This window comes from Cygnus olor, chromosome 27 (assembly GCF_009769625.2).
Source record: "Cygnus olor isolate bCygOlo1 chromosome 27, bCygOlo1.pri.v2, whole genome shotgun sequence".
Lineage (NCBI taxonomy): Eukaryota > Metazoa > Chordata > Aves > Anseriformes > Anatidae > Cygnus > Cygnus olor.
This window is the reverse complement of record NC_049195.1, coordinates 434,341-461,631: the sequence shown is the minus strand read 5'-3', so window position 1 is coordinate 461,631 and position 27,291 is coordinate 434,341. Positions and strand designations below refer to the sequence as shown.

Below are 27,291 nucleotides of genomic sequence, written 5' to 3'. Positions count from 1 at the left end.
CAAAGGCAGCCTTGGTTTGAGGCTTTCTGCCCTGGTGGGTATGGAGCACAGTGCTAGCACCAGGATTTACACCGGGATTTTGCTCTTTCGGATGCTTGATTCGATGAAATTGGCACAGGATGAGGAGAAACAAAGTGGATCTTCAGCTGAACAGCTGAAACGCAGGCAGCGATGACGCTGGCCACAGAGGCTGTCAGATGACATGGCTGACTCACGGCAAAGTGTGGGCATGCGCGCTGCCCTGCTGCCAGCCAGCCCAGGAAAACCTGCGTTGCAGCAAGAAAACTCCTTCAGTGGCAGAAGAATAAGGCAAAACTGCTGCAGAGGTCAAGAAAACATGTTTTAACATAGCTCTCCATTCACTACCTAGCCACTACATGCACACATGGGATTAGAGGCGACATCTTGAATTACACAGCTACCTATTCAGTTGCATTTTGGTAATATGTAAGAGGAGAATGATTTCTTAGTCTGTTTTCCAAAAGACTTAATGCTGAGGCATCTTTCAAGACCTCTCAGTAACAACATGTAGTTGTTTCAGAGGACTGCTGAATATTGCATGGTGCTGCTCAGCAATTTTCTTTTTAACCAGCCAGTTCCTCCAGGGAAGATGTACTGCAGCACAAGATTTGGGGCCTTAGAGTCAATTTTGCAAGTTTGCTGTAAAGGAAGATATAGTTTGGTTTTCTTGGAAGATTAACTTGTCTCAAAATACCCAGACAGCGTGACAGGAAGCAAAGAGAAGGCTGCTGATTGCTTGGTTTAGCTTAGTTGATAAGTCAAACAGTCAAAATAACACGAGAGCTAAAAATAGTACGTTTTGCTGGGTAAACAGAAGGATTCTGTCCTCCTAACCCAAGCAAGTCAGGAAAAATGGCTGAAATGAAGCGATAATTTATGCTAACCAGAATTCCAACAGGTTTCCACATTCCCAGCAAAAACCTTAGGGCAAAACGAACTGATTTGCAGGGCACAGTGGTGCCACTGCTTCCCTTACCCTTCACTGAGACCAGTCTGGGTGATCTGATCACTGATTCCACTCCAAACCACCCTGGAAAGCCAGCCAGTCGTGTCCCTCGTGCAGGACACAGATGGTCACTACCTGCGTGCTCAGTCTGTCCGCAGCCTCCATGCACATGTTTGCAGCCATCCCAGGTCTGCTCTCAGAAGTCCCCGAGGAAGGCGAACTATATGGGGCAACAAATGAGGGCATACAAAGATTATCGTTCAAAACAGGCTGAGCTCCTTTTACAGAGCATGGAAAGGAGGTTTCCAGGATCTCCCCAACTTGCCAACGGCACTGAATAAAACTCCACTACAGATAATGGAACTTATATTTATTTAACAGTAACATATGGTATATAAATAGGGTAAATACTTTAAAATATACAATATATCACATTCGGACATTCAGTCAAAGAAAGGCAATTCTACATGTGTAGCTAAAACATTAATCAAAAGAACAATGCACAGAGAAAGAAGCAGATGGTAGAAACACATCATGTCTGGGGAACAGGAGCACGCAAAAATTACAGTAGTACAAACCGCAGCTCGGGGGCTGATTACAGAGGTCAGGAACCACAGGAGCTGTCACGCGATGCTTTCTGCAGTGCATGCCTGTCCCCAGGAAGGTCTGGATGAGCCACAGTGATGGTTTCCACACAGCTTTGCCCTCCTCCTATAGCACCAAGCCAGTCAGAGGAGGCGGGGAAGGAAGAGACCAAGGCCTGGACGCGTGCCTGGATCCCACCAGTTGTGCTCAGGGGGACATGCTGCATGCATCGGGAACAGGAGATGCCTTAAAGTCTAGGATACTGGCATTTCCCAACCTGGAGCCAAGTGTTGGCTGATGCTATGGGATTTTTGGCTTCACGAGCCGCACAGGCTGCCCCCTCAGATCAGCGTCAGCAGAATCCTGAGCCCATCACCACAAAGAATATCTGAATAACGCAGAGTGATGGGTACAGGACATGACACCATACCCAGCAACTAGGTTTTAATGTTTCAGTGAGCACTGCAGTCCCCAGCCTGACGATGCAACTGATCTATAAACAAATTTGGGCTACAAACAAACTCAAAGAAGCAAATTCCCATCAGGGTAAGCCAAATGCTTGACTACACGCTCAAGCTGTGAGCAGACCAGCGTCCAGCCCATTTCACTAAATGACCTTCACCCACCAGCAAACACCAGGAACGTTTAGAGTCACCTCACTGGGACAGCCAGCTTGTCACACTATGCGAAAGCACCTTTCTACCATGTGCCAGCTCTTTGCTTATTAAATATACTCACATCCATCTCTGTCTGCTCCAGCTGGAAAAACAGTGACTGACTGTGAGGAGGTGGTTTCCAAATCACCTGTCCCCTCCCGAGGCAGCACTCCTACCTTCATAGGCTTGACATCAGACAAATCCCACTTTTCTCTTTCTCCTGACCCAAGCACCCACACCAGCCAATGCAGTATCCCCCACTGGTCTGCTTTCCCAGTTATTTCCTTCTTGCTGGGCACAAGCAGGATGAATGCTTCCAAAACTACCGTGCAATGCCAAGCTCGAGCCCTGCAGCTGGAGAAACATTACGTGAGAATCCCTGTACTGCCTTAGCTAGATGTCCCTGGTGCCTGCGTGGCCTCTCCAGCAGCACTAGCTACATCAGTTTCCCTCCAAAACTACATTCTTGCAAGAGCTGCAGCATGGCCACGGTCCTGCAAGGCTTAATGCAATGCAAAGAGCTGCAATGTGTCTTGGTGCACATCCCTGTACGCACATTTGGCATCACAGCTAACGCCTCCTTTAGGAACAGCTAGAGCCAGTAACAGTAGTTTTTCATTTCCTCTAACTTGCTAGGTGTAACTTGAAATATTTACAGCAAATTAAAGCCAATCCCAGGCTGGGGTGATGGGGAAAACTCACCAAACGCTCCCCCAGGCAGCACACTGTCACTAAGAGCTGACCAGCGCTACTACATACACTCCCAGAAGTGGTGCAGAAGTCAAACGGGTTTACCAGCCATAGTCTCAGCATGACAGAGGACATGCTATGGTGCTCACCAGTATTTTTCAGTGAGACCAGCTATACAGCTTGCCGATGATCTTATCATCCCTCATCTCCCTCCCTTCTTCCTCCATTTCCCAAATGGATGTACTGTTCCCATTCAGTTTACTAAACTTCAGTGCAGGATGCCAAACCCTTTCCACGTATCTTTACCCTTCAAGATCAAAACAGGTTTGGAAGACCAGCTGTCCACTGCACTGCTGGGGAGGAAGTAAGAGTAATAGAGCTGCGCAGGAAACCACCCACACTGCTGCAGCTTCTCTCTCAGCACTGTGAAGCCATTAATGCAGCTGCTTTGCCCTCCAGTGTCTACATCCAGCATTGCACCGTTAAAAAAGACCCAAATGCTACTCAAATCAAAAGCATGCACAAAGGTTTCGGGTTTTTGCCCCACTAATTACAACTAAAGAAGTACAAAAGGTTCAAAGCAAGATGAGCAGGAGGCTAGAGACCCATGTGAAAAATGCATTGCTATAAAGAGCATTACACTTTTGTAATACTTATCAACACTGTAGCTTCTTCTGATGACTGACTTAGGAACCAACAGGGCAGTACAAGGGATTTTGGCAGATGTTGACATCAGGCAGGGAGAATCCAGAAAAGCACCAGCTTGTCTGACCACAGGGAAAGCTGCTTTTCAGGGTCTATGCAAAACCCTGTCACTTCCACATCTATTCCCAGTTCAGGTACCCTTTCAAGTGTCCTCCCTTTGCCTAGTTAAACTCAGACAAACCATTGTAAAATGCAGTCCAAACATTTTCTCTGGGGTGAAGCAAGATGGAAACACATTAGTTCTCCCCTCCGGGGAGCTTGGACCAATATCCTCTAAGTCAACACAAAATAAATCCCTTCCTGATTCTAGCTGGAAAAAAATCAGGCTCCACAACTAGTCTAGGAAAGCCTCTACGCTGTTGGTATTAACCAAATACAATCCCGAATTGTCTCCGTCTTAGTGGCTCTGGCCTCTCCCAGAAGCCAGGACCTTTGTCAGCACCATGCTGAAAATACTTTGTGGAAACAGTTCCTTCTTCTCCACAATCCGTAATCTTGATCAACACCTGTATTTGCAGTGCAATGGGCACACACTTCTGCCCCACAGCTCCTGTTTACGGAGATGAAGCAGAACTTATGACGCAGAAAGGGTTGTATAGAAATGTAAAAGAGATGTTGGTATCTATTCATGTATTTACACATGCACACGTGCTCTCTTGTCCACTCCTTTAGGGTAAATGAAAGCAACAGTAGAATGAGAATACAGAGTATGAACCATGAAATATTTTCAGGTTTTTTATTTTCCATCGATGCTTAGCTAGTTTGCAGCATGTACATGTCTCCATATGTGGGGTGGTGGTGGTGTATAAGGTTTATATCAGCAACTGTTTGAATACAGCAATGTACTTCTGTATTATTTTTCCCTGTCACTCGTTCCCCAGGTTAAAATAAGGTAAAGTTTCTCTCTCTAGTGCACAAACTATGGAAAGAAGTAAAATCAGAGTCACCTTGTATACGGGAACACTGCATAAGGTCTAGTATAAACTGAAGATATTTTCACTGTCTGATCACAAAAAAAAGTTTTACAATCTCCAGGGCTCTCATTTTTAAATAATAAAAAAGTATGACAAAATAAAGGAAAGTACTTAGGTACTTAGATAAAACCTCCAACTATTAAGTGCAACCTATTTTTGACAAGATTTAGTAAGCAAAGCAGGACAGAAGCCTGCAGGTGAATGAATCCAGACTGAAATGCAACACAGACCGTGATAAAACTCAGCAGCACAACATCCAGAACTCAAGTAACGAATGGGTGATAGACATGATCCCTGAAAGAAAAATGAAATACCCAGCTGACTGCACCAGCAGGGTGCTGGAGCTCCAACCTGAAAACTTCAGAAACAACACCAAGTTGGAAACTGCTCTCCAAATTAGGTAAAATATCCAAGTGTGGGGTTTCCAAAGATCAAGAAATGAATAAAAGTGTGGTTCAATGTTTCTTAAAGGTTATTTGACAGAGGAAAAATGAACCAGGTTATTTAAAAGCTTGTTCTTACTTGGCAGGATTTACTCAATGAAACTTCAATGTTCTTTAAAACCTATTTACTCAATTCAGTTTTGAAGCAATCTGAACCTCCCACATTCCTATGAGCAACTATCAGCTTCTTAATTCCTTGTCCCCAGTTTATTTCCAATTTAATAGGTTAAAAAAGATCTTCTTTGTCAAAATACCAGCCATAAGAGGAGAATGTGGGAGGTACTTGCAGAAACAGCAAGTGAAAATAGATACACATGCCTGGCTGGGCAGAGGAAACATAGCTGGATTAGTACAAAGTTCTCCTCCAATTAACTGAGCCTTGTGCTTGCCATGCAGAGCCTCCAAGGAGTCTGCACACAGGCGGATATGTGGCTTTCTGGGAAAATGAACATTGCAGTCACAGTTACCGCCAGACAAAATGATGGTCTCCAGAGCTGCCATTATGAATGCAACCTGGCACAAAAGCCAGGGAAGCTGCACAGCTTCACCTTCCCTGCTGACTTCCATGCGCAGAGGCAATTGTACAGGAAATGTTTTGTGTATTCCCTGCACCCACAGGAAATTGAACTTTCTGCCCACATGCATCGAAGGTTAAGGACAGACCGTGAGGACAGTTGTACCGTCTTACTTCACCCAACTCCTTCCAAGCCTTAATTCCTTTCCAGCTACAAACTCAGATTTGCTCATTTGAACCAAAGCTATATAAATATATTATATAAAAAAATAACAAACACAAATGCAAACATTTACCAAGAAAGGAAGAAAAGTTACAGTGAAATGAGGCCTTGTTATTGTCTTGAATTAGGCAAGCCAGGAATTTCCTTGGGGAGGCTTGTCCGTTTTCAGTCCCATTCCAATCACGTGGCTGTCTATGCATCCTCCAAACTACCTAACATACCCTTGTCAACAAGGTGTGCTTTTAGCGTGTTGAAGATGTGAAGCTGCTGGTCTGGCCGCAAGGTTAAGAACTGCTGGATCAGTTTGCTTGGGTTAGGACCTCTGAAACACAAAAGCAATCATTACCAGTGAGTTGTATTGCTAAGTCTCAATGCTCTGGGAATCCAAATGCAATTTCATCCAAAAAACAGGCTTGAAATAATAGACATGTTGCCCATTCCTTCAGTGGTTCTACCCAGGGAGCTTAACTCTGTTTCAGAGATGTGGAAATGGATTCAAAAGGCATGTGATGCTGAACTGTAACCAACCAAATCAAATCTGTTTCAAGAGGGCTGTGGATTTTTCCCCTATTAACAGATGCAAAAAGCGAAGCAGCCACATAAATTCAGTTCCTCAGCTCCTCCAGTACATCTGGGCTTTCTTCTGTGTTTGGTTACCGAACATTTGCACACCGCAACAGAATTAAGATTTTTCTGCTTGATCAGTTCAGGGGAAACCTTGTTCAAGATTCACAGGTATGCAGAAGGGACATGGAGGAGAGGACTGAAATAACAGACCTTAGGAAAACAGGTTGTGTTCCCATCTCTGCATGATTCTTCTGAGACATGCTTCCCTTTTTCAAGCCCCCAGTCCCCCTCTTTCTTTGCCTTGTATTTCTGGATGTTAATCTCATGGGGATACCAACAGTCTTGTATTGCAAGCCTGTATGTCATTTGAACTTGACAGAGCCCCAAACTTCACTGGGAAACAACTGATACCTGATAAAGCTTGCGATGTACACATTAACAAAGGTAGCCATCAGGTACTGACAGTCAAAGCGATCCATGATACCTCCGTGCCCTGGGATTGTGTTGGCAAAGTCCTAAGCAAAGCAGAAAGGATTACATTGAAGTTTCAAATGCTCGTTACCTGTACTTGCTTACGAACGTCCAGGCACTACACTCACATCCTTGCTCTAATTTGTCCCAGAAGGCAAAAGTTAGACTAAAAAGAAATTCTGCTTGACCTCTCCTTGGTTTTAAAAGTTTCTCCTTTGTGAAGGCCGCCAGCGCCTGAGGGACATAAAGCCTTAACTCATCTATCACTCAAAGGTCAAGGAAGGCTAATGTTTATCTCTTGCAACTCTGTCCTGCCTTTCAAGTCATCTTAGCTGCACAGAGACTGTTTATATGAAAACCAGCCTGCAAGGCATCAAGGGAAGGCTCAGATTGCAAAATATCCTGACTGGGTTTTTGTTCCTCTACCTCAAGTTCTGCACCAAAGCAGTGTTTAGAATATCACAGCTGAAATTTTCAGGTCTCTCCCCACACCCAATCAGTTATAATGAATTGTATCATGCCCCCCCATGTTATTTGTGACACTATCTCCCCTCCCAAAGTTCCCAACCTGCCACTCACTCCTTGGAGCACAGAGACTGCTTAGAGTGGCAGCAACTGCTTTTTAACTTTATATTTAAAAATGTAAATGACCTTGCAGAACCTGGGTGTCCTCACCTTAATTTTGAAGGCCCTCTTAAATCCACTAGCAAAGAAGCCTCCAAATGGCCCAATAAGGGAGGCGAAAGTAGACAGTGCAATACTGTGGATTTGGAATGGATACATCCGGACTGTCTTCTGCAGGAAAAAAAAACACATCAGAGAAGGATTTCCATCAAGAACAGTACTGCTCACTTCCTGCCCTTCTTTCTGTCCTAACCAGGCTTTAGACCAGCTAGTTTTCAAATGGGTTCATGTCCCACCAGACTTGGGTCTTGCTTTGGTCTTAAACCCACACAGGTCATCACCGAATTCACCCTTCTTCTGGATGTACCATCATCCCTTGTCACGTTCCTTTGAATACCAGCAAAATAAAGCCCTGATCTCTTTTCCTGATGTTCCTATCCCAATAAATAAGACCTCAATCAAAAGACAGAGTCCTACCCAGCCCACCACGGACTGCAGCACCAAGGGGATGTTGTACTCCTGTAACTGGAACAGCTCTGATGGCTCACAGTCCACTGTGAAGCTGTTGGTGTCATTGTTGAACTCCACGGGACAGGTGAAGCACCGGTACCCAGACATCACATAAGACAGCTTGAAGGAGAGAGAAAAAAAGATGCAGTAAGAGAAAGCAAGATTAATATTTTCCTGAGCAATGACGCAGAGGTGCAGTCAAGGGAAAAGGCCACTCAAGGAGACACAGTGAGGAGGGAGCCACACTCCCAGCTTCATTAAGAAGATTACTTTCCTGACAAGCAGGAATTGGCTAAAGGCAGAGGAAGGATTGTTGTTTAGTAAGTGCATCTGTTCAGCAAGCAGTGATCAGAGCCCTGGACAAACAGGCTGAGACAGGCAGCACTATTTGGCTGAGTGGACGGACACAACCAGACACACAGATTATCACAGAAACAGGTAAGAATACTCAAAGAGCACTGATTTCCCCACACAGCCTTTGAAATGATGCACAGAATTCATCCAACAGCAGCCCCAGATGTTTTGGCTACCCATGTACAGCATCTGTGGAAATACTATAGTCTCTCCCCTTCAAGAGACAAAAGAGAATGTTTCAAGGACAATTATTCTACTGAAAACATCACAGGGTCTAACAGGGACCAAAAACTTCCTCCAATACCCTGCTCCATCTGCAGAATCTGCATAAAGCACATAACACAACCATCCACCAGTTCAAATTCTGGTCAGTAAGGAAAACATAGTTTCTGAGAAGAGCCAGTAGAGCTTAAAGCTTGGGTGCATTTTTTAGCCAAAACCATGTCACCTTACATAGGGAAAAGACCAAAAAAATAAGCACCATGATCGCTACTTACCAGCAATCCAAACAAAACAGTGGCAAAAAAACCTCCAATAAAACCCTCCCAGGTCTTCTTTGGGGAGAGCTGCCAGAGGGAGAAAAAGAAGGGGATAATTACAAACCGTGCATTTATGGTCACTACCACACACCTGTGCAGCCCTTCCTTGCTTGTGAATTGCTGAGGTAAATATAAATTGGTGCCAACAACCAAACAGAGTGTGGTCAGAACCTGACACTAACATCTTGGACTGAAATGGTTCATGTCACTTCACAACCTCAAAGACTGGGACATGCACCAAGTCATCTGGAGACTTGCTTCAGACCCATAATAAGTCACACCAATGGAGATCAGAACACAGGACTAAGACCTAAAGAAGCCAAAATGCCATCTTTTGTCCAATATAGAATTACAAACCTTGATGAGTGGGGTGCGGCCAAAGAAGAACCCAAACATGTATGCCATGATGTCATTGCAGATCACACAGGAAATTGGGACAATGAACCTAGATGGGAGAAGAATCAAACTGTTGGGAAGTGCCAAAATCAGACAATTCCAACTTCACTAAATGGGTAGTTGTTTTGAAAGATGTTTTGCAGGGCCATCATATCAACACCTCCCTATCCAATGCAATCTCACATGGTAGAAAATGGCTTAAAGCTCTCAGAGCAATCTGGGGGTTACTCCAGTGTTCTGGACTAAAGAGCACGTTGTGTACCCAGAATGGCCTGTTTTAATTAAGCACATCTTCTTCTGTCACACGACATGCTGTTAGATAGCCACCTCCTTTCCTCCCAGAGGGGCTGCATTTTCGCTGGAAGCAGGCTGCTCACAAAGCACTCTGGGACAGCTGAGGTGCACACGGAAACATGCAATCCTAAAGCAGCCAAAATTAGTTCCTGGCATTGCTGGTTTGGGGAAGATGGAGCCTGACAGCCCCACCATGAAAAGGGCTTCCCCTCTGTATTGCAACTGTAGTAAGCTGGTGAAGGTGCCACACTGCAATTTCCTTTCTTTCACAGCGCTGCTTTTAACATTATGCTGGCAGCTCTACCCCAAATCGAGTGCTGAGCAGAATTCTCCTGTTCATTTGCTAGACATGAGTGGACAGAGAAGGCACCTACACAGGCCAAGCACTGCATGAAATGTCCCTGCATCCCAGAGCAATACTCAGATGCCTCTCTACAGCTCTCTATACTGGCAAATAGCACAAAGCAAGTCCTAAGTTGCTGAGGAATCATTCAATCTTTTGCTTTTCTATTCTGAACAGGTTAGTCCCTGATAGGAAGCACTTTCTCTCCTTAGCCATTTATTTAAAAAAAAAAAAAAAAAAGTTTTAACTCAGAACATGGTAAGAAGACTCCAGGAAGACCTTATGGTGGCCTTTCAGTATATGAAGGGGCTTATATAAGAAAGACAAGGAAAGACTTTTTATCATGGTCTGCAGTGACGCGACAAGGGCCAACAGTTTTAAACTGAAAAAGGATAGATTTAGATTGGATATCATGAAGAAATATTTTACAATGAGGGTGGTGAGACACTGCAACAGGTTACCCAGAGAGTTTGTGGATTCCTCATCATTGGAAGTGTTCGAAGTTGGTTTGGACAGGCTTTGAGCAACCTGATCTAGTGAAAGAAGCCCCTGCCCACAGCAGGGGGTTGGAAAAGATGATCTCTAAGGGTTCCATGCAACCCAAACCATCCTATGATTCTACGATAATCTGTATAGGGCTGCAGAAATCAAAGCAACTCAGAACACATGGCAACTCACCATATCATTCCTTCAAACAGGTTGTGAATGATGAGGTGCGACTGGGTAACAACAATTAGCAACGTCACATGGGTCCATCCAAACTGGAAGAGAAGACAGCATGCAGTCCAGCCTGCCTAAAGACCCTGCTCACACACATCACTGGCACAAATCAGATGCTGTTAGCTACCTCTCAGACAGAGAATGGCTCATGCACATGTGCATTTCTAGCATGCACCTTCACCATAACAAACACCAAGAGGCATGAAGAGCAGGGAACAATTATCCCTAGTAATTTATAGGCATGTTCTTCAGTTCAAGCCCAGAGCTGACCTTCACTGGGCAGGCTTCTGCCAGACCAAGTGTTCTTTAGCCCACCCCTCTCTCATACATCTCGCTCAGCCTTCTGACTAATTGAGAAGAACAAAAGGCCAATGGATATCCAAGCTGCACCCCTGTGTGCTGATTATACTGAAAAGCAAAACTAACTGTGTTGACAGTTAAATATGAGCAACACCTTACTGATGTTTGAGAAAAGGGAAACATAGCCAATACACCCTCGTGGCAATCCACCCTCAGTACAAGAGTCGAATAGCCGCCTTGTGCAGTCATCTCGGCGTGCAGAAAGTTTCTTAAGAGCATCCCCCAGTGCAGAAAGAAAAGAATGCACGACTACAAAGAAATTCAGTCAGGACACCTCCCTAAACGAACAGTTTGCTCACAGTAACTCTTCTTCAAGGCAGTGTTACGATGCACAGCCAGCACAGAAGCATCTAGTGGAACATATTTATCTATATAACATTTTCAAGCAGCCTACATTATTGATTCTTCTGCCTCCAACTGGGGGCAGCCAGTCCCTGTATTTAACCTTACCATATAGAACTGGAGGCGATAATGCTTCTTCACCAGGCTCAAGACAAACATGCAGAAACCTGGTGAGAGACAGAAGAAAAGTGAATGAGGGGGACATTTCTTCAAAAGTAAGAAATACTTTTTTTTCCCCTTAAGAGAGAATAGTGCACAGCTCCTTAGGTTTTTTTTGGTTGGTTGCTTTGGTTTGTTTTTTTTTTCTGAGTAAAGCACTATTATCTGAAAGTCACAAAATATTGTCGCCTTCAAATTATACTTAGACAAGTAAACATCAAGCCTAACTGTCCGATACAGTTTAGGGAGTCTCCTTCTACAGAGCCTCATGTAAGAGATTTGTCACCACACAGCCAATTTACAACGTCACTGAAGAGCAGAGATAACTTGCTGTAGATACTGCATTGGATACAATACAGGACAAGAGTAGTTCAAGGAGATTTCTTCCTCCCAGTCCAGACAAGTTTAACCACCAGAAAATGTGGTCTCTACCTGTTAAGTACAGGGCAAAAGAAATGAAGCGGTGGTATTTGCTGAGAATTCGCAGGGGCTCCTCCCTCTGAACCAGGGTGAAGAAATAATCTGTCACAGTCTCACCATAGAAAAAGTAGTTAACGCAGAGCAAGAAGTACCTGTGGAGAATGCAGACGCTCATTAGCAGGAACTCTAAAAGGCTCCTGGAGAAACACAGAAAGTGGCTGATTCCTAAGGTCTTTGTATTGCTCTGACACACTGCAAACAGACATCCTGCAAGTGACAGCCAGATCTTTATTTCCCCCAGTTTAGAAACATCACCTTCATTTCAACTAGCAGCTACATCACTCAGCTCCACTTTGCCATGGATCATACTGTCTGGGTTTGGTTTTGGCCTTCTGATGCACAAGGACTGTCTGCCTTTAGGTGGCACTCCTCAACAGACCTCTGTGAGCTCATGCATCCTAAAAGAAAACAGCCCATATATCCTAAAAGCACTGCTCCTGCCCTCTCCCCAGACTTCTCTTCTCTGGCAGACAGAGTTGCTCAGCCCAGCTGTGTCCCAATGTTCAGCCCTGCTTCACAACCACTTACAAACTTCCACCCACCCACGCAACTATGTCTGTCTCTTAGTGGTGACGGCTGTCAACACCGTCCCTTGCACAGATCATGGGATTCCAATATCCACACTTCATAAACAACGGGACAAACTTTATCAGTATGGGCTCTTTCAAGACACTGATGTATCAGGATTTAGCGGGGCTTTTTCTTACAAGAGCCGCTAACACATGACACTGGTCAACACACAGCAATCCCATGGTCTCTGGTTTGGAGGTAGCCAGATGATCTCCTTGCTGCCTGTCTGCAACGAGGTGAAGCATTATTGCTGCACACAAGCATGGGGAGGGGAGCAGTCACCCTACTCACCAGCTGAGCGTCCTGAACCAGGGTAGGTCATATGAGTGATACACATTATAGCCAATAGTGATAATCTCATGGAAACATTTGATCTGGACACACATCACCTGCACAAAGAGAGAGCAGCAAGCTGTAACACACTTTTGTTAAATACCTCCTTCCTCAAGGACATTAAAAATGTGTCAAAATACAAGTCTCTGAGCTGCCAACCCCAGCAATGGTCCCAGCAACCTTCTCCCCTATTGCTGTGAACATAAGGGCATCTCTCTGGAGCACTTACTATCATCATTAAGACCATGGGTCCCAAGTAGATGATGATGAAGAAGAAGGTGATCATTGCCAGAGTGAGGATGCCTCTTACCCACCAATTCTTCCATCTAGGCCACAGAGAAGGAAAGAAGTTAGAGAAAGACAAAACAAAGCAAGGAAGCAGGACAGCACTTCTGTTCTCTGCGCATCATAAGCAGGACACTGAGCCCTGGAAACCCCAAATTTCTTTTTGGTGCTGCCAAAAAGCAGCAAAGGGAGACCTTGATTCACTGATCAAGGCCCAGCTGCAGCAGCTGCAAGGCTACAGTTCAGTTCAATCTTCCTTACTATGAATGTCATTAATACAGAAAACATTAGTCAGGAACAGAGCATCTCCACGGGCACTGAAATGGGATGGGGGAAGTGTTTGTCCCTGTTCTACTACAGGTTTCCCACACCTTGGACAAGCTGCATGATTAGTTCAAATAACGTATCAATCATTACCCTTCCCTGCACTTCTTTTCAAGAGGAGACATGGGTCCTGATGTGTCGTACCTTTGCTACTCTCCAAGAAATCCTGCCTTGAATCTCTCCCAGCCACAGAGGACATCTGGGAGAAATGCCTTCTCCTGTGATATGAATAAGGGCTTTTGCCCCAAAGCCGCATGCAGAAGCCATTCCCAGTCTGTTCTTAGATCTTGTCCTTATCAGCACATTTTTCTCATGCGTTCCTACAGAAGTGGGTCACACTAGCAGTTAAAACCACCACAGTTGAGTACTGAAAGTGCTAGTAAAGCTGAACACAATGTCTTCTGCCCCACTGAGGCCTCCTTTCACCTTTCAAGACTAAGCACACAACAAGGCTGCCCTCCCGCAGCACTCCTCTGCCCCGGTCCTCTCCCACACACAGCAGCCCTGAGTGCTGCACTCTGCTCTCCCCGCTAACATCGCCATCACCTTCTGCTTCCTGTGGCCTCGGCCTTCCTGTTTGCATGTCAGGGAAGGAGAGCACAGCACTACTGGGAGCTGCTTATTCAGCTTCCATCAGCCATCACCATGCTGCCAGGGCTAGAAAAGCCACAGTGAAGATGCAGGGGCCCTGGCAGCAGAGGGCAGAAACGCTCAGTGAGGGCTACCTTGAGGACAGGTTGGAGAGAGCTCTGTTCAGGACCTCTGGAGTGTCATCCGATGTTGGCACTGGGGGTGATCCTCCAAATTCAGACTTGCTCTCACTGTCTGATGCTGTCTCTCCATCCAGCTTGTTCTCAGACTCCGACTCCTGCAACTTAAAGAGAGATAAAGAGCTTAACAAGGTACAATGACGACAACGAAGAAACTCAGACCAGCCCACAGGATGCGATACTTATTGCCAGTCTGCTTCTGCATGCACGAAAGAGGGCAAGAAAATATTCATGAGGTTATACCCATGAGAAACAACATCAAGTGTTTTAGGTGACTTGGACGATGGCTTTTACTCTCTAGCACCCTCAGCAGTAGCCAAAGGATCTGTTCCCTCTGAACTGTTAAAGATGCCTCACAGTTGTTAAGAAGTATCTCCAAGTGCAGGAAGTGCTTAAGGGACACGGGCTGTTAGCAGGAATTTTTACAAGGTCTCTCAGTCCCCAGGCAGATCTCCAAGTATGCAGCATCGCCCAAATTAGACAGAAAGAAAGGCCTCCAAGTAGACAGGCTCAAGGCTTCCAGACAGACTTTTCAAGTGCAAACTTAATATGCGAGCACTAAAAATAACATTGAGCCCATCCCCAAAAAGCTGAAGAGGAAGAACATGGCTTATCGCTCAGGCCCCACCATCCTTTCTGGCCAAAGAAGAGACCTGTAGCGGAAATAAATAGCATGTGCTTTCCCTGCCCCTGGTATTATTGCTCCAGCACCTAGCTCAGAGCGAAGTCCTGTATTTAGGGGTAAATAAATAAGGGTGAGGCTGGAGGCTACTGAAGGCTGTGCCAGAGGCCGGCGGTGGAAAAAGGATTACAAATGACCTCCTGGCTCCCAGGCAGTCCCGTGCCCTCTCCTCAGGGCTTTTTCCTCCAGTCCAGCTCAGGAACAGAGGACAGATCCAAACATGCATGCTTTGCCCCTCATTTCAGCAGCAGAACGTCATCCTGCTCCTGGACACTACTTGAAGCAAGGAAGGAAAATGTCAATCCCAGGGGGGCACTTGTGCCTCAGGCAGCCAGAGCCCAGGCCTCTGAGCATGGGCTATTTTAAAACTCACGGAAAAAATAGTGTGTTTGCAGGAAAAGCCACAAGGAAGTCAAGCTGAAAAGCGCAGGGAGCCCTGCAACCAAAGCGACTTCATCCCTTTGGGCCACCTCCAGGCTCCCCCATGCTCGGAAAGGGGGGACCCAACCAAAACAAGCATCCCCTGGGACTGGCTTGCTGTAACCACATCGAGGGGTATTTGTGGTTCACTAGAGCAGTAAGACTCGAGTAGCAGCTCTCTCCTTTAAGGCGGGAAAAGAAAAGGCCCCATCCGTAAGGTATCCATGGCTGTGGGCCTGGTTCTTAAAACAGACAAGGATAGCCAGCCGCTGTCAGATGGAGACAGCAAAAAATGTGACAGGGATTGCTTCTGGGGGCAAGTGAAGCGCCAGCATCGCACCAGTCACACCCTGCACTGCCTCTTCCCTGCCCGGCTCTGCGCTTGCTTCTTTCCCTTCTCATTAACTGGGGATGAAGAGGAGAGCTAAAACAAACTCCTCTGCTAGCACTTGCAAGGGTTTGGAGAGCTGGTGAAGAAATACAGCTTGGCTTTATTTCATCTGTGATTGACCTGTAAAATCCCCTGGTCCCACAGACTTCCAGAGAGATGCAGCGCAATTTAGCCGGGAACACTGAAAAGATCAAATCCATAAGGGAGCTGCAAATGGCAGCAAGCGAAGACTGGAAGTAATAAAAACTCCCCAAAGACCACGAGTATCACAGCCTACAACACAGCACAGGTGAGGGGCACTGTTCTTGAGCAGGTTTGGGGAAAGCAGTGCACCGTCTGTAACCACTGTCTGCGTCTCACGTTGCAATGCTTTCTCTACGCTTTCCCTAAGAAATGAATTCTCTGAAGAATTCCCCTACAAGCAATCTGAACAACAGAGAAGAGCTTCACATCCTGCCTGACCAAGCTCAGTTTCTCCTTCTGGTCTTGTAGGTTACCTTTAGCAAAAGGGATCTTTGCTTCTTGTTTCCCATTTTACAAACAGAAAAATTAACGCAGCTGATTCCAATCAAGTGAGTAAGGAATTGCTTAGGTACTTAGCCTGTACAAATGATGGTGGTTACTCTAAAACCAAAAACGTGAAGTAGAATTTTAATGCAGTCCAAGTATCCATCATCTTGTGTAAGTCCCAGTCTCATTAGTCACGCGATAAAAGGTCCAAGCCAGCCTCCCTGCATTTTATTCCCGAAGCACTATCATTGCAGGGCTAAGTGCAAAGCAGGCAAATTATTCCTTGCTTGTAGCCCATAGGATCAGACGTTTCACAAAGTGCTCAGAGACCAAAAGAAAGGGAAAGAGCACTGATGTTTTCGTCTCTTCCACTCCCGGCCAAGAAAAGGAAGGATAAAAGCATCTGCATAGCTCAAGGGACAGAGGAATTTGATGTTGCAACCTAACAGCTGCTGGGGCGGGCAGAGCAGATCTCTGCCACAGCCCAGCCAATGGCTTCTTGTACAGACACCGATGTTGAAGCTAAAGGGACCTAAAACAGATAATCAGTTACCTGATCCACTGGATTTCAGTGCAATGCTAAACCATACCTCGTGACATGAAATTAGTTGGTCCCTAAGAGCAGGAGCAAAGCCTCATGGAATCAGTCCAAGAGCGCATGCGTCCCACTGTTCCCCACTTCACTCCCAGCAGTGGGAATTGGAGAGGTTGTGCAACAAATATGCAATATGCGAAGCCCCAACAAACATTGCCACTTTATTTCCAGAGATTCCAAAGAAAGGAACCAAGAGTTTTGTCAAGATAAAGAGACGTTGTTAAGGTGCAACGTTACATGCTGGACTCATTCCTGGTGCATGTCTTGCTTGTTCAATTTAAGCCTGAAGGGAGTGGGAAGGAAACATTTCCTCTGATGGAAGAAATCACCAGTCAAACCGATGGCTAACAAACATTTTAACACCTTAATTTTGAAAACAACTGAGCAGTGTCAGAAATCAGCTTTTCTCCCTACTTAGATCTCTCCCTGAAATGGGGTGATGAGATTATATAGGACGTTGTGCCAGATATAGGCCGTGGAGAGCACTCAGTAATTGACACGATTTTCACACCTTTTATGCAAATTGCTACCATCAGCTCACAAACCATCAGTTTAAGCAGCTGAGCAGGGTGCTAAGTAACTTGTTAAAGCCTGGGCATGATGCACCCTGGTCTGGGCTACTTAATCCAGCTGCAGCATTGTAACACCCTCCACGCGTTCCCACCACTATCTCACAAGCCCTCAAACTGAGCCAGACAGATCCCCGTCCACGAGGGACAATCATCAGGCAGCAACGCTTTCACAAAGCGGCTTGTGGCAGCAAGAATGCAAGCTGGCACAGACAACACCAAACGATGCTCACCAAGGGCTATCACCGCTGAAAATTTAAGCTCATTACAGAGCTGCTGCTTCCACAGAGGTTGTGACTGTGAGGAGCAGGCCTGGGCTACGTTAAGCCAGAGCTTGCAAACAGGGTGTGTGCAGTAGCAGCAGCACAAACAGCATTTCGGGGAAGCTGGGTCCAACAGACGGTGTTCTGCCATCGTTTCTGCTGCTCCCCCAAGAAACACCAAGTTTCTGATGCCTCTTCTGTGCTGTTTCCTCCAATCTCTGCAGTCGAAATGAAAGCCCAGAGAGACTCAGACTTGCAACAGGTTAACCTAGAAGTCACCACTTGTCTCCTTTCCCAGCCATTGGGCCTTGCAACATCCTTGGACCCTGCAACAGACATCTTTTGTGCCTTTTTGTTGTTGTTTTTAAGATTCTTCCTAAAATCAAAGCTATTTAGCCACAGGTTCTTGTGACTTTGAGGTAGCACAACCAACACAGCACAACACTCATACCTAAAAATGCTGCAATCTTGAACCTAGGTCTCATTCAACCAGATGCTGCCCAGAGAAATAAAATTGCAGCCCCATCACCTTTCAGCAACCCCACCACTTCCCACTGGTGCTACTGCACCAAGACGTAGCTGTCTCCAGCTGTATTTAACCTGTATTCTCTTACCACGTCCTGCCCTCTTGGTTTTTTCCTGTTAGCTCAGCAGGTGAAACATGCTCTGCCTCTCTCCTCCCAGTCAGAAAGAGGGCAGAGCACACAGAGTGCAAATGTGTAATGAGATGTTAGAAATCTGTGTGCACAGTGCAGAGCTGGGGAACAATTAAAGCCCATTAGTAAGAATAAAACAAGCTTTCTATCCAGCTACCTTGGAATCTGGCTTTATTTTTCCCATTTCCTTTAAAGGGTACACATTAAGTCTACTAAAACACTATCTGATGCAGTAGCTTTTAGTGGTTTTGTTAGCAATATGGAGTTTTTAATTTAAGGGCAATTTTTTAATGCAAATCTGCTTGTTCAGCAAACCCATGACTCCTTCTTCAATTTGTCAACTCAAATATTGAAAACTGCTTTAAGAATCAGGAGAATAACTAATGCAGGAATACAATCAAGATACAGCAATGTGTATTTTACCTTAATTAGTTGACTTCTACACAAATAACAATGGGAAGAAAGAATAAAGCCTACAGATCTCTGTGAGTTTTTTCTCTTGCCTGGTGAACCAGAGCAGATGTGAAAAAAAACAGATACCTACTTGCTTGATACACATGTGAGATCAGTAGGTCTCAGCAAAATTTGTAAACAAACATTGTATCACGCTTAAGACAGATTCATGGAGAAATGAGTTGTCTTCGCTTTCTTTAAACAACTTAACTCCTGTAAGCAAGCAGTACAAAATCTGTGCTCACATTGCAAAAGGGCTTTCTTGCAGCAGAAGCTGAGCGCTTTTTTTTTTCCCTAAGTACCCATGACATGATCTCAGTTGTCATAGAAACAAGCAAGCTATCTCCCTGCCAAAAAAATCTGCCCAACACAGAGATACAGTTAAGTATTCAATGCTGGTGGATTAAATTAGTCCAAGAAATTCCACTATTTGTGCACCTTCCTTGAAGCAAGGCGCTGCTTTATTTAGACTTCCTGCTAGACTTTAGCAAAAAGCTGTGATGGAGAATGCTAATGCACTGCTAAAGAGAAAAGTAAAGTTGCTTTTTGAGGCAATAAAATTGACACCTAGAACAACAGTGGCCAACTGTATTAAAGCCTCTGCTATTCTCACCTCTGAGCACGTTTGCAGGACCTAGGCCAACATGATTAGTCTAATGGATACAAACCCAACAGCCTCAGTTATAAAAATCTCCATATTTTGCAAAAGTAGCTTTATGTCCCATGTCCAGAAAAGCTGTCTGCTCTTCTCCTCTCCCTTCCTCGCTGCTTTACCTGCACGGCAGTGCTCATCTCCAACAGCTGCCATGCCACAAAGCCCACCCCAACAGATCCACAAAGACCTCTGTCCTCAAGGTGACATCAAGGCAAAACATCCTCCCGTTGCTCCCTAATTACAAAATACTCTCTTCTAGATGTTTACAAGCTTAGAAGGGTGAAACAGGGGAGAGAAGTTCGGAGACCATTACCACTAGAAGAAAGATGCACAAGTGCCCACACTTGATTTCTGCCAAGGTTCTAGAAAAGCCCAGCCAAGTGGGCACAAAGTATCTCGTGCCATAGGGAGGTCTAGGGGAACACGCTTGAACTTCAGTGCAGTTATCCTCAGGGCAATTAAATCCAAGTTTATCACATCTCTCCATCAAAATATCCCACCACGCTAGTGCCTGCTCGATTCCTGAAAACCCAACCAGTGATGAAGGTCAGTGTTCATCTGTGTTGATATGGGACTCCCTTCTCCACCACCCCGCAAAACAAACCCCAGTTGAAAGCATGCAGAAATTAGGGCATGCCTATAAACTGAGACCAGTAGTGGGTAACACCACAAAAAAGCATGAATGTTTGCATTGAGGCTGACATATCTAAGAAAACACCCATTGTCATCTCATATCCCTGATGTTGCCTGCTTTGTTTTGAACATGAGCAAGTTCAGCTCACTGCTGGGATGTGACCGGGGTTTGCATAGTTTGCCTTTAGCAGAACTGCCTGATAAAAGACCCTGATCTCTGTGTCAGCGAATATGATTCATGCAAAGTTGCACATCCCTGTGATTCATTTGGCTAATCCTCTGCCTGGCCCCCAAATTAGCACAAACACCAGGCTCTGTTTATTCCAGGAAATCAAGAAGGTAAATGCATCAGCCTTCAAGTCCTTCAGAGAAGCTACTGTACACAAAGAGTACGAAAATGCATTGCCAGTTCTGTCATTCCCCCAGAATTTCCTATTGCTAAGAAAGCAACCTGCCTCCCCCTCTAAAACACTTGACAGAGATGTTTTGGAGGTAGGTTTCAGTGCTGCGTTCTCCCGGATCTAACTGGCACCTCTCTGCTATCACGGCATTTACCAAACCAGCAGACTTTGTTGTCCCTGCAGAGACAGAAAAACACATACAGAAACAAGAAATAAATCTAAGTGCCTTTTGGAGCCCGTGTCTGGAAGAGGCTACCCCACCTTGGAGCTGCGTCTGCACAGTTCTGCACAAACATTTCTATCTGTTGTTATTTTGAAGAGCTGTGAGCAACAAGAGAGAGCACCAACAGCTCTGCAGCAGCACATACTCTATTTGTATCGGAAGGTTAATACAGGAAAAGTCTATTTTTGTCATCCGAAATGAGAGCTTGTATCACGCTACGGCTGATGGCTTCTGACCCTCAATTCCTCTGGAGTTATATATGTTTTTCCAAGTCCTAATCAGAAAAAAAAAACAACTTACCAGTCTAGTTAATTTGCTGACTGTAAGGTGATCATAGAATCAGGAAAATCATAGGTTGGAAAAAACCTCCAAGACCATCTGGTCCAACCGTGATGCCACCCTCTTGTTCACATTCCTCCATCAATCACTCCAGCTAGCTTTATTTGAACTAATCAAAGAAAGGAGGCATACAGGACTTGGCCTGGTATGTTTACATGTAATTCTCACAAACCCAAATCAACAGATTTCTGAAGACACAGCTATCATTATAAACCTACGGGCTACTGAACGACTTGTTCTAAAGCGAAATCTATTAATCTTCATGGTCCTTTATAGTCCCAGAAAATGTAAATCAGAGAAAATTCATGTGAAGCAGATCACCAACAGGGACACATACTAACCCATTTTGGGTGAAAACAAGAGAGCTACCTATAGGCAAGGTAACCACCTCAGATTTCTGCAGATGTGTCCTGCCCAATACAAAGAAAAGTGACAGTATTCTTTTCTTTAAGAAAGTAAATACATATCATCCTCTTGGAAACACCGTGTCTTCACATAAGTTGGTTTCCTGAGGCTTTTATCTGCGTGTGTAGTCTACCCTGGTGCACACCACTGCTCATTAAAAACAGGCAAGAGGATAAAATGGTTTTCTTGCCACATAATGTGGGGTATGTGGCTGATGGACAGGAAAGTCGGCCCTCTGTTTAGCGAAGGATATGGCACGGCCCTGCTGGAAAGGGAAACGCAAACATCTCATCCCACCTTTCCTCTTCTCAGCACCAAGCATCCTTCCTCTCCCGAGAATCGCCCCCAGCGTACCATTTGCAAGCGCATGGCTTCAGCAGTGCAAGCAGATGTGACTCTCGTACGAAGCAGCTCATTTGAGTGCTGAGCAAGAGTCCTGACCTCATCCTGCAACGGCGGGCCAGAGACAGCACGAAAACCTGTTGAGAGCCACAGGTGTGCCACAGCCTTCCTCAATCACCCTGTACCACACTGACTTTACAGCATACGATGCCAAGACACAGCAGTGAGTGAGGGTAGACCACTGGGGCAGCAAGAGAGGGAACTCAGTAAGAAGCTCCCAGATCCACTAAGACCCAGCGAGACACTTCAGAAAACAGGTCAGCCCTCTGCCTGGAGGTAACGGCAACTTTTCAGATGCTGCCAAGAGAGACATGAGCTTAGGAAATGTAGCCCTCCAGGCCAGACAGAAATAAATCATCTAGTCATTAAATAAGGATGGGAAACACAAACCAGCTCTGTCCTTTCCAAAGGGCTGAGTAACAGGGTTTAACCTCAGCGTTGACAGTCTCCGTGCTTGCTCTACCATGCACGAATGCTGCACACACCTCCTTGCAGACTGGGAAGGAAAGGACCTCCTTGCAGCTCAAGGTGGACTCATCCAGTCCTTCAACTGACAAAATCTTCTTGGGATTAAACTTCTCTGGCATTGCCAAAAATGTGCAAGGAAGTGGGCAGTTCAGAAGAGAGTGTGCATTTTGCAAAAAGAAATAGTGGTCTAGTCAACCACCATCTGAAGGAAATTACAAGCAGCCTGTAGTTCTTTCATCAGCTCCACAGCAGGCTAGAAGCTGGCTTAGGTATTAAATTTTACAGCCAGTTATAATGAGCTCCCTCAGAAATGTAATCAGTCCAATTTCTCATTGCCACAACTAACAGTGACAGATAGCAATGCATTCCTGTTGGCAATAACACATAAAACTGAACATTAAACAGCAAGAAAGGCTGAAATGTATTCTCACATCAGACCTGAGACTGTTACTATCTACAAAGAATAAATGAGGCTCGTGCTTCAGCACAAGCCAGACAAACAGATGCTCATTATCAAGCCTAAAATCTTATGAGCTATTTAAAAAATAAAACCTTGGGGTGGGTCTGAAAAATGGCTTGTAGTTCTGCCTCTTTTAACCATGGGTGACAAGGAAGAGAGGCATCACTGAGGTGGTTTATTCATTTTGGTCCTTCAAGAACATCATCTCATATCACAAACTCCCAACAACTAGGAGCTCTCCTGTGACCTGGGTAATAACAGGATTCGAAACCATTTAAGTCTTCATGGCTCCTGCACTGTTATTTCTCTACATCCCGCACCCACCCTCTCCTGAGCCAAACACCAAAACTGGAGCTCCTCCATCCTTTCCAGCACATGCCAGGCAGCCCTTCACTCTCCCAGACCTAAGGGACAGTTACTTGTCAGCACCAGCATTCAAACATCCAGCATTTACTTCGCTCAGCACCTTCGAGGCACTTTAGATCACTAGGGCAACCTTGCAAAATGCCTGGAAGTGCAAGAATCACGAGGCTTGGATACCAGAGTCCATTGCTTTTTGTAACACGATATGGACGTATCCGGGTAAAAAGTCATGTCACCAGTCCACTGAGCTGTAAAAAAAATAAAAATAAAAAAATGCCCTCTTCATCAAATCCTTTCTGAAGCACGGAAACCTTTCACCCTTGCATACTATATGCCTGCTCTTCAAGCCCTCATGTCAGCGAAACAACACCCCTTGAAACCACTGCCACCTCTTTTCCCATAAGAAATGAGAATGCCCGGCTGCTGTGGGTGCGACGAGATGCCAAACGCTGCCCAGTGGAAAAACTCATCTGCATGGGCCATTGCACAAAAATGCCTGCCAGCACCATGGCTGCACAGAGTATTTCCGTTTGCTTTTGCAGCTGCCACCCCTCTGAAAAGGGATGGTATTTTCCAGAGATACACTGACTGCTGGTGACAAAGGGGTGGGTAAACAAAACCACAAGTGACGTAAGGGTGTGAGCTGCAGCCCAGATAAGCCTGCCTCTCAGCCATCCTGCCCTCCTCCCCTCCCACTGGACAGATGCCTGAGAACCCCCCTGGATTTTTTATAAGCCCCCTCTGAGTATTGAAAAGCTGCAATAAGGTCACCCCAGAGCCTTCTCTTCTGCAGGCTGAACAGCCCCAGCTCTCCCAGCCTTTCTTCAAGGTGCTCCAGCCCTCTGACCAACTTCGTAGCCCTCCTCTGGAGCCATTCTAACAGATCAGGAAAACACACGATCAGGAAAAAGAGCAGGAAAAACCCTCTGTTCTCCCTGTCCAGTCAAATGAAGCACAAGCCACTACTGAGAAACGATCCTAACATCCCATGGTCTAGTGGGAGGTGTCCCTGCCCATGGCAGGGAGGTTTGAACTAGATGATCTTTAAGGTCCCTTCCAACCCAAGACGTTCTACGATTCTAAAACAGCAGAAACTTTCAGGACAGCAGAAACGTTCAGGAGCTGTGCGTGCGTTGTGGAACAATCTTCTTTTACACCTTTCCTATTGTCTTTGGGAAAAAGTGATTGCGTGGGATGCACGCAGCACAGGACAGAAGGCAGTGACCTCCTGTTTTACGTAAAGAATGAGTCTGCCAAGCAAAGGGAAGAGTCTACAAAGAGCAAGGGAGGATGGAATCTATATGGAAATGATAAACTAGAACTTGTTTCAATCATCTAAGCTCAAATATCTACACATGAACAGCAACAGTTAACAGCATTTAAGTTATTTTGGCTAAAAGAACAAATAACATCAATACAAGCTTCCCTGTTGTTTTTTTTTTTAGCTAGAGAGATCAGATGGAGTTCACTGATCAAACAGATGTTGCCTTCTTCCTTTTGGAACAAAGAGTGTGTGCTGCACAACAGTTTTACAAAAACTGGTTCTAAAAGGTTCTTGCCCGATGGTCTCAACTGAAGCAGCACAGTTTCAGCTCTAAGTATTGCTTTGTGCCAGAAGGGAGGAAAACATCAAAGCTGTGACACTGTACAAGGGTTAGAGGACCAGAAAGTGAAACCAGCCTCCCTCTTTCATTATCCAAACAGAGCAAAGTGAAAACAAGTGCAAAATACAACTTTCTGGGTCTAATCTTGAAACCAGCCTTATTGTTTACACCTCATTTTAATTTGTTCCTTTTAATAAGCTGAGAGGTCTTTTCAGAAGACACAAGTTTTTGTAGAATACAACACGCATTGCTAAATTATTTTTTGTGGCAATGCCAACTGAATGACAAGGCAGAAATGGGAATCTCCCCTCTTGACAGCGATACTGGCACGTAATGCACCGGGCAGGCTGAGACCACTGGTAAACAGCATGAGCACAAGCAATTTTGCTGTGTTGGTTTTATTCTGATGTTATTCCCAGACTCTGCCAGGCGTTTCCCAAGCACTAAAACACAACACCCTGATCTCAAGGGAAGAAAGAAAAATCTGCCACTCAAGTATACTGCCACGCAAAATGCAATGCTGTACAGTTTTTCTAATGGCAGTATTGCTGTTACCAGGTAACCTCCTACCATGCTTGATTTTAGCAGTTTTGGGAAATTCTCTGCCTCCTGTAACTGCCTGCTAGTGGTAAGAGACGTCATGTTCAGCACCTCAGAGGAGCTGTTGCTCATTGGTTGAAAACATCTTTTTTTTTTCTTTTTTTTCTCTTGCAGTTCATCTTAGCTACTTTAGGATGAGCAGTATGACATAAATGTTCCCTCCCTCTTGTAAGGTACTTCAAGTCATCAACTCCAAGGTAATATTAGAGGAGCCTTTTAGGAGGCTCATTATATGAAAAAAAGCATACTTGCCTGAAGATGACAAGATTGCACTCAAAATAGCAGCCCTCTGACCTTCTTTAGGAACACATCACAAGCAGCTAAAGCAAGATCGCAGCTTGGCCGAGGGAGTTTGTTTGCATACCAGTTAAGCTGCACTGGTACTTCCAGGCTTCTGAGGGACGTCTTCCAACTCCCACAAAAGTTCTGGAATATAAAAGTCCCTGAAGATTTTCTGCTGCAAAGTAAATTCCAACTGAGCCAAATATGCTTATTTAGAGGTCAAGTTTTGCTCTATGCATGCACAACAACAATGAAATAGAAGCAGTCCTATTTCTGTCTTTATGGAGGTCGGCAGATCTGGATGTCAGACAACTTCACGTAACAGTCACAAAAAGGCAGAAACCTTGGATCCGCATGAAGGCAACCTGTTCTTGATGCTGTCCGAGCTTTCTGTTCCAATTCCCACCCTAATGACATCAGAACAATAAAGCTTACCCAAACCTGACTGTGCAGTGTCTGGCAGGTGTTAACCTGGCATTCAAAACAGCATTAAATGTAATATTTAACAGCATTAAGTGTATTATCTCAATTGCAAAGGCAGCTTTGCATGACGATTTCACCCTTCTCTGAATCGTGTACTTCATGCATCAGCAGAGGAAACACATCAATATGATGCTACTAAGGGCAAATGGACAAGCATCGGGCTGCCCCAAAATACACGCATTTAACGGGAAGGCAGTGAAGAACTGCTTCTCCCTCCTGGTTTATTTTTTAAGGGACCACAGAGGGGGTCCCTCTCTGAGAGCCTGCAGGTATTATTTATGTCGCAAACCTTTCTTTTGCTTGACTGCTCATCCCTCTTGTTCCTTTACACGCCGGGGGGGGCACATGAGTAAAGACGACAAGGGTGAAGTCGTGACTCACTGACGGCCAAGCTCGATGCACCCGACTGCACTTGGGTTTTAAACAGAAGAGATGCTGCAGGAAAACGGCCGAATTCCCTTCTCAGGGCTGTTCTTCACAAAGGTACAACCGGAAAATGACATTAAACTACCCGAGTTCTGCTGCAAACGCGCATCTCGCTGCAGCACAGGGCATGCACAGGGGATGGCACAGCAGGGACCGGGGATGGCACAGCCCGGACCGGGGATGGCACAGCGCAGACCGAAGCCTTCCCCGTGAGAAGGGGTCAGAGCCCCCCGGGCCAGCCCTCCCCGGCCCGGCCTGGGCCTCGCTGGCTGCAGGCGGAGCCCGGGGTCCCCCCCCACGCGCCCCGGGGCGCCCAGGCCGCGCTGCCCGCCCGCCGCAGGCCCGCCGCCCGCCGCCGATTCCCCGCTGCCCGCCGCCCCCGGCCCGCTCCTCACCTTCTCCTCGGGCTCCCGGCCCAGCCGCTGCCGCAGCTCGCTCATGGCTCCGCCGCCGCCGCCGCCCCCCGTCCGCCGCCGCCGCCGCCGCCGCCGCCGCCGCTCCGCGTCCGCCGCCGCCGCCAGGGGGAGGCCGCGGGCCGCGCGCCGCCGGCCAATGGCAGGGCGCGGGATGGCCGCGGAGGTGGGGCTGGCGCCGGGGCGCTGTGTAAGCCGCGTGCTGATTGGCTTTCGCCGGGCGAGGGGGCGGGACTAAGGGGGATGAGTGGCGTCGGGGTCGCTCGGCGAGCGGGGAGGCTGTCACGTGAGCGAGGATCGGGCCCCGCGCAGGCAGGAGAGAGCCTCCTGCCATTGGCTGCGGCGCGGAGGGAGGCGGGGCGTAGGAGGCTATAAAAGGGCGGCTCGGCGGGCGGCG

The 27,291-nt window shown here is 46.1% G+C and overlaps 1 protein-coding gene across 2 annotated transcripts; it reads right to left on the bottom strand.

Moving 5' to 3' along the window:
• Positions 1-1,325: 1,325 nt before the first annotated feature.
• CDS2 (CDP-diacylglycerol synthase 2) lies at positions 1,326-26,980 on the bottom strand. 2 transcript variants are annotated; one of them, XM_040538329.1, is made up of 13 exons: positions 26,877-26,980; positions 14,154-14,302; positions 13,049-13,145; positions 12,778-12,875; positions 11,869-12,008; positions 11,386-11,444; positions 10,534-10,616; positions 9,180-9,267; positions 8,781-8,849; positions 7,897-8,049; positions 7,471-7,590; positions 6,736-6,839; positions 1,326-6,079 (listed from the first exon to the last, which is right to left on the bottom strand). In XM_040538329.1, exons 1-13 carry the CDS (start codon positions 26,919-26,921, stop codon positions 5,950-5,952), a joined length of 1,335 nt encoding a protein of 444 aa, XP_040394263.1. In that variant the 5' UTR covers positions 26,922-26,980; the 3' UTR covers positions 1,326-5,949. The 2 variants fall into 2 exon arrangements, with proteins under 2 accessions (XP_040394263.1, XP_040394264.1); XM_040538330.1 differs by having other exon boundaries at positions 14,154-14,296.
• Positions 26,981-27,291: the final 311 nt, after the last annotated feature.

Bases quoted from the DNA above. Each gene is read 5' to 3' on its own strand.
- CDS2 (XM_040538329.1), bottom strand. From the start codon at position 26,921: ATGAGCGAGCTGCGGCAGCGGCTGGGCCGGGAGCCCGAGGAGAAG. The intron at 8,050-8,780 runs GTAAGTAGCGAT...CTCTCCTTCAAG, and splicing joins CTGTTTTGTTTGGATTGCTG to CTGTCTTATGTGATGTCTGG. The intron at 7,591-7,896 runs GTAGGACTCTGT...TTTTTCCTGCAG, and splicing joins TGCAGTCCGTGGTGGGCTGG to AAGACAGTCCGGATGTATCC.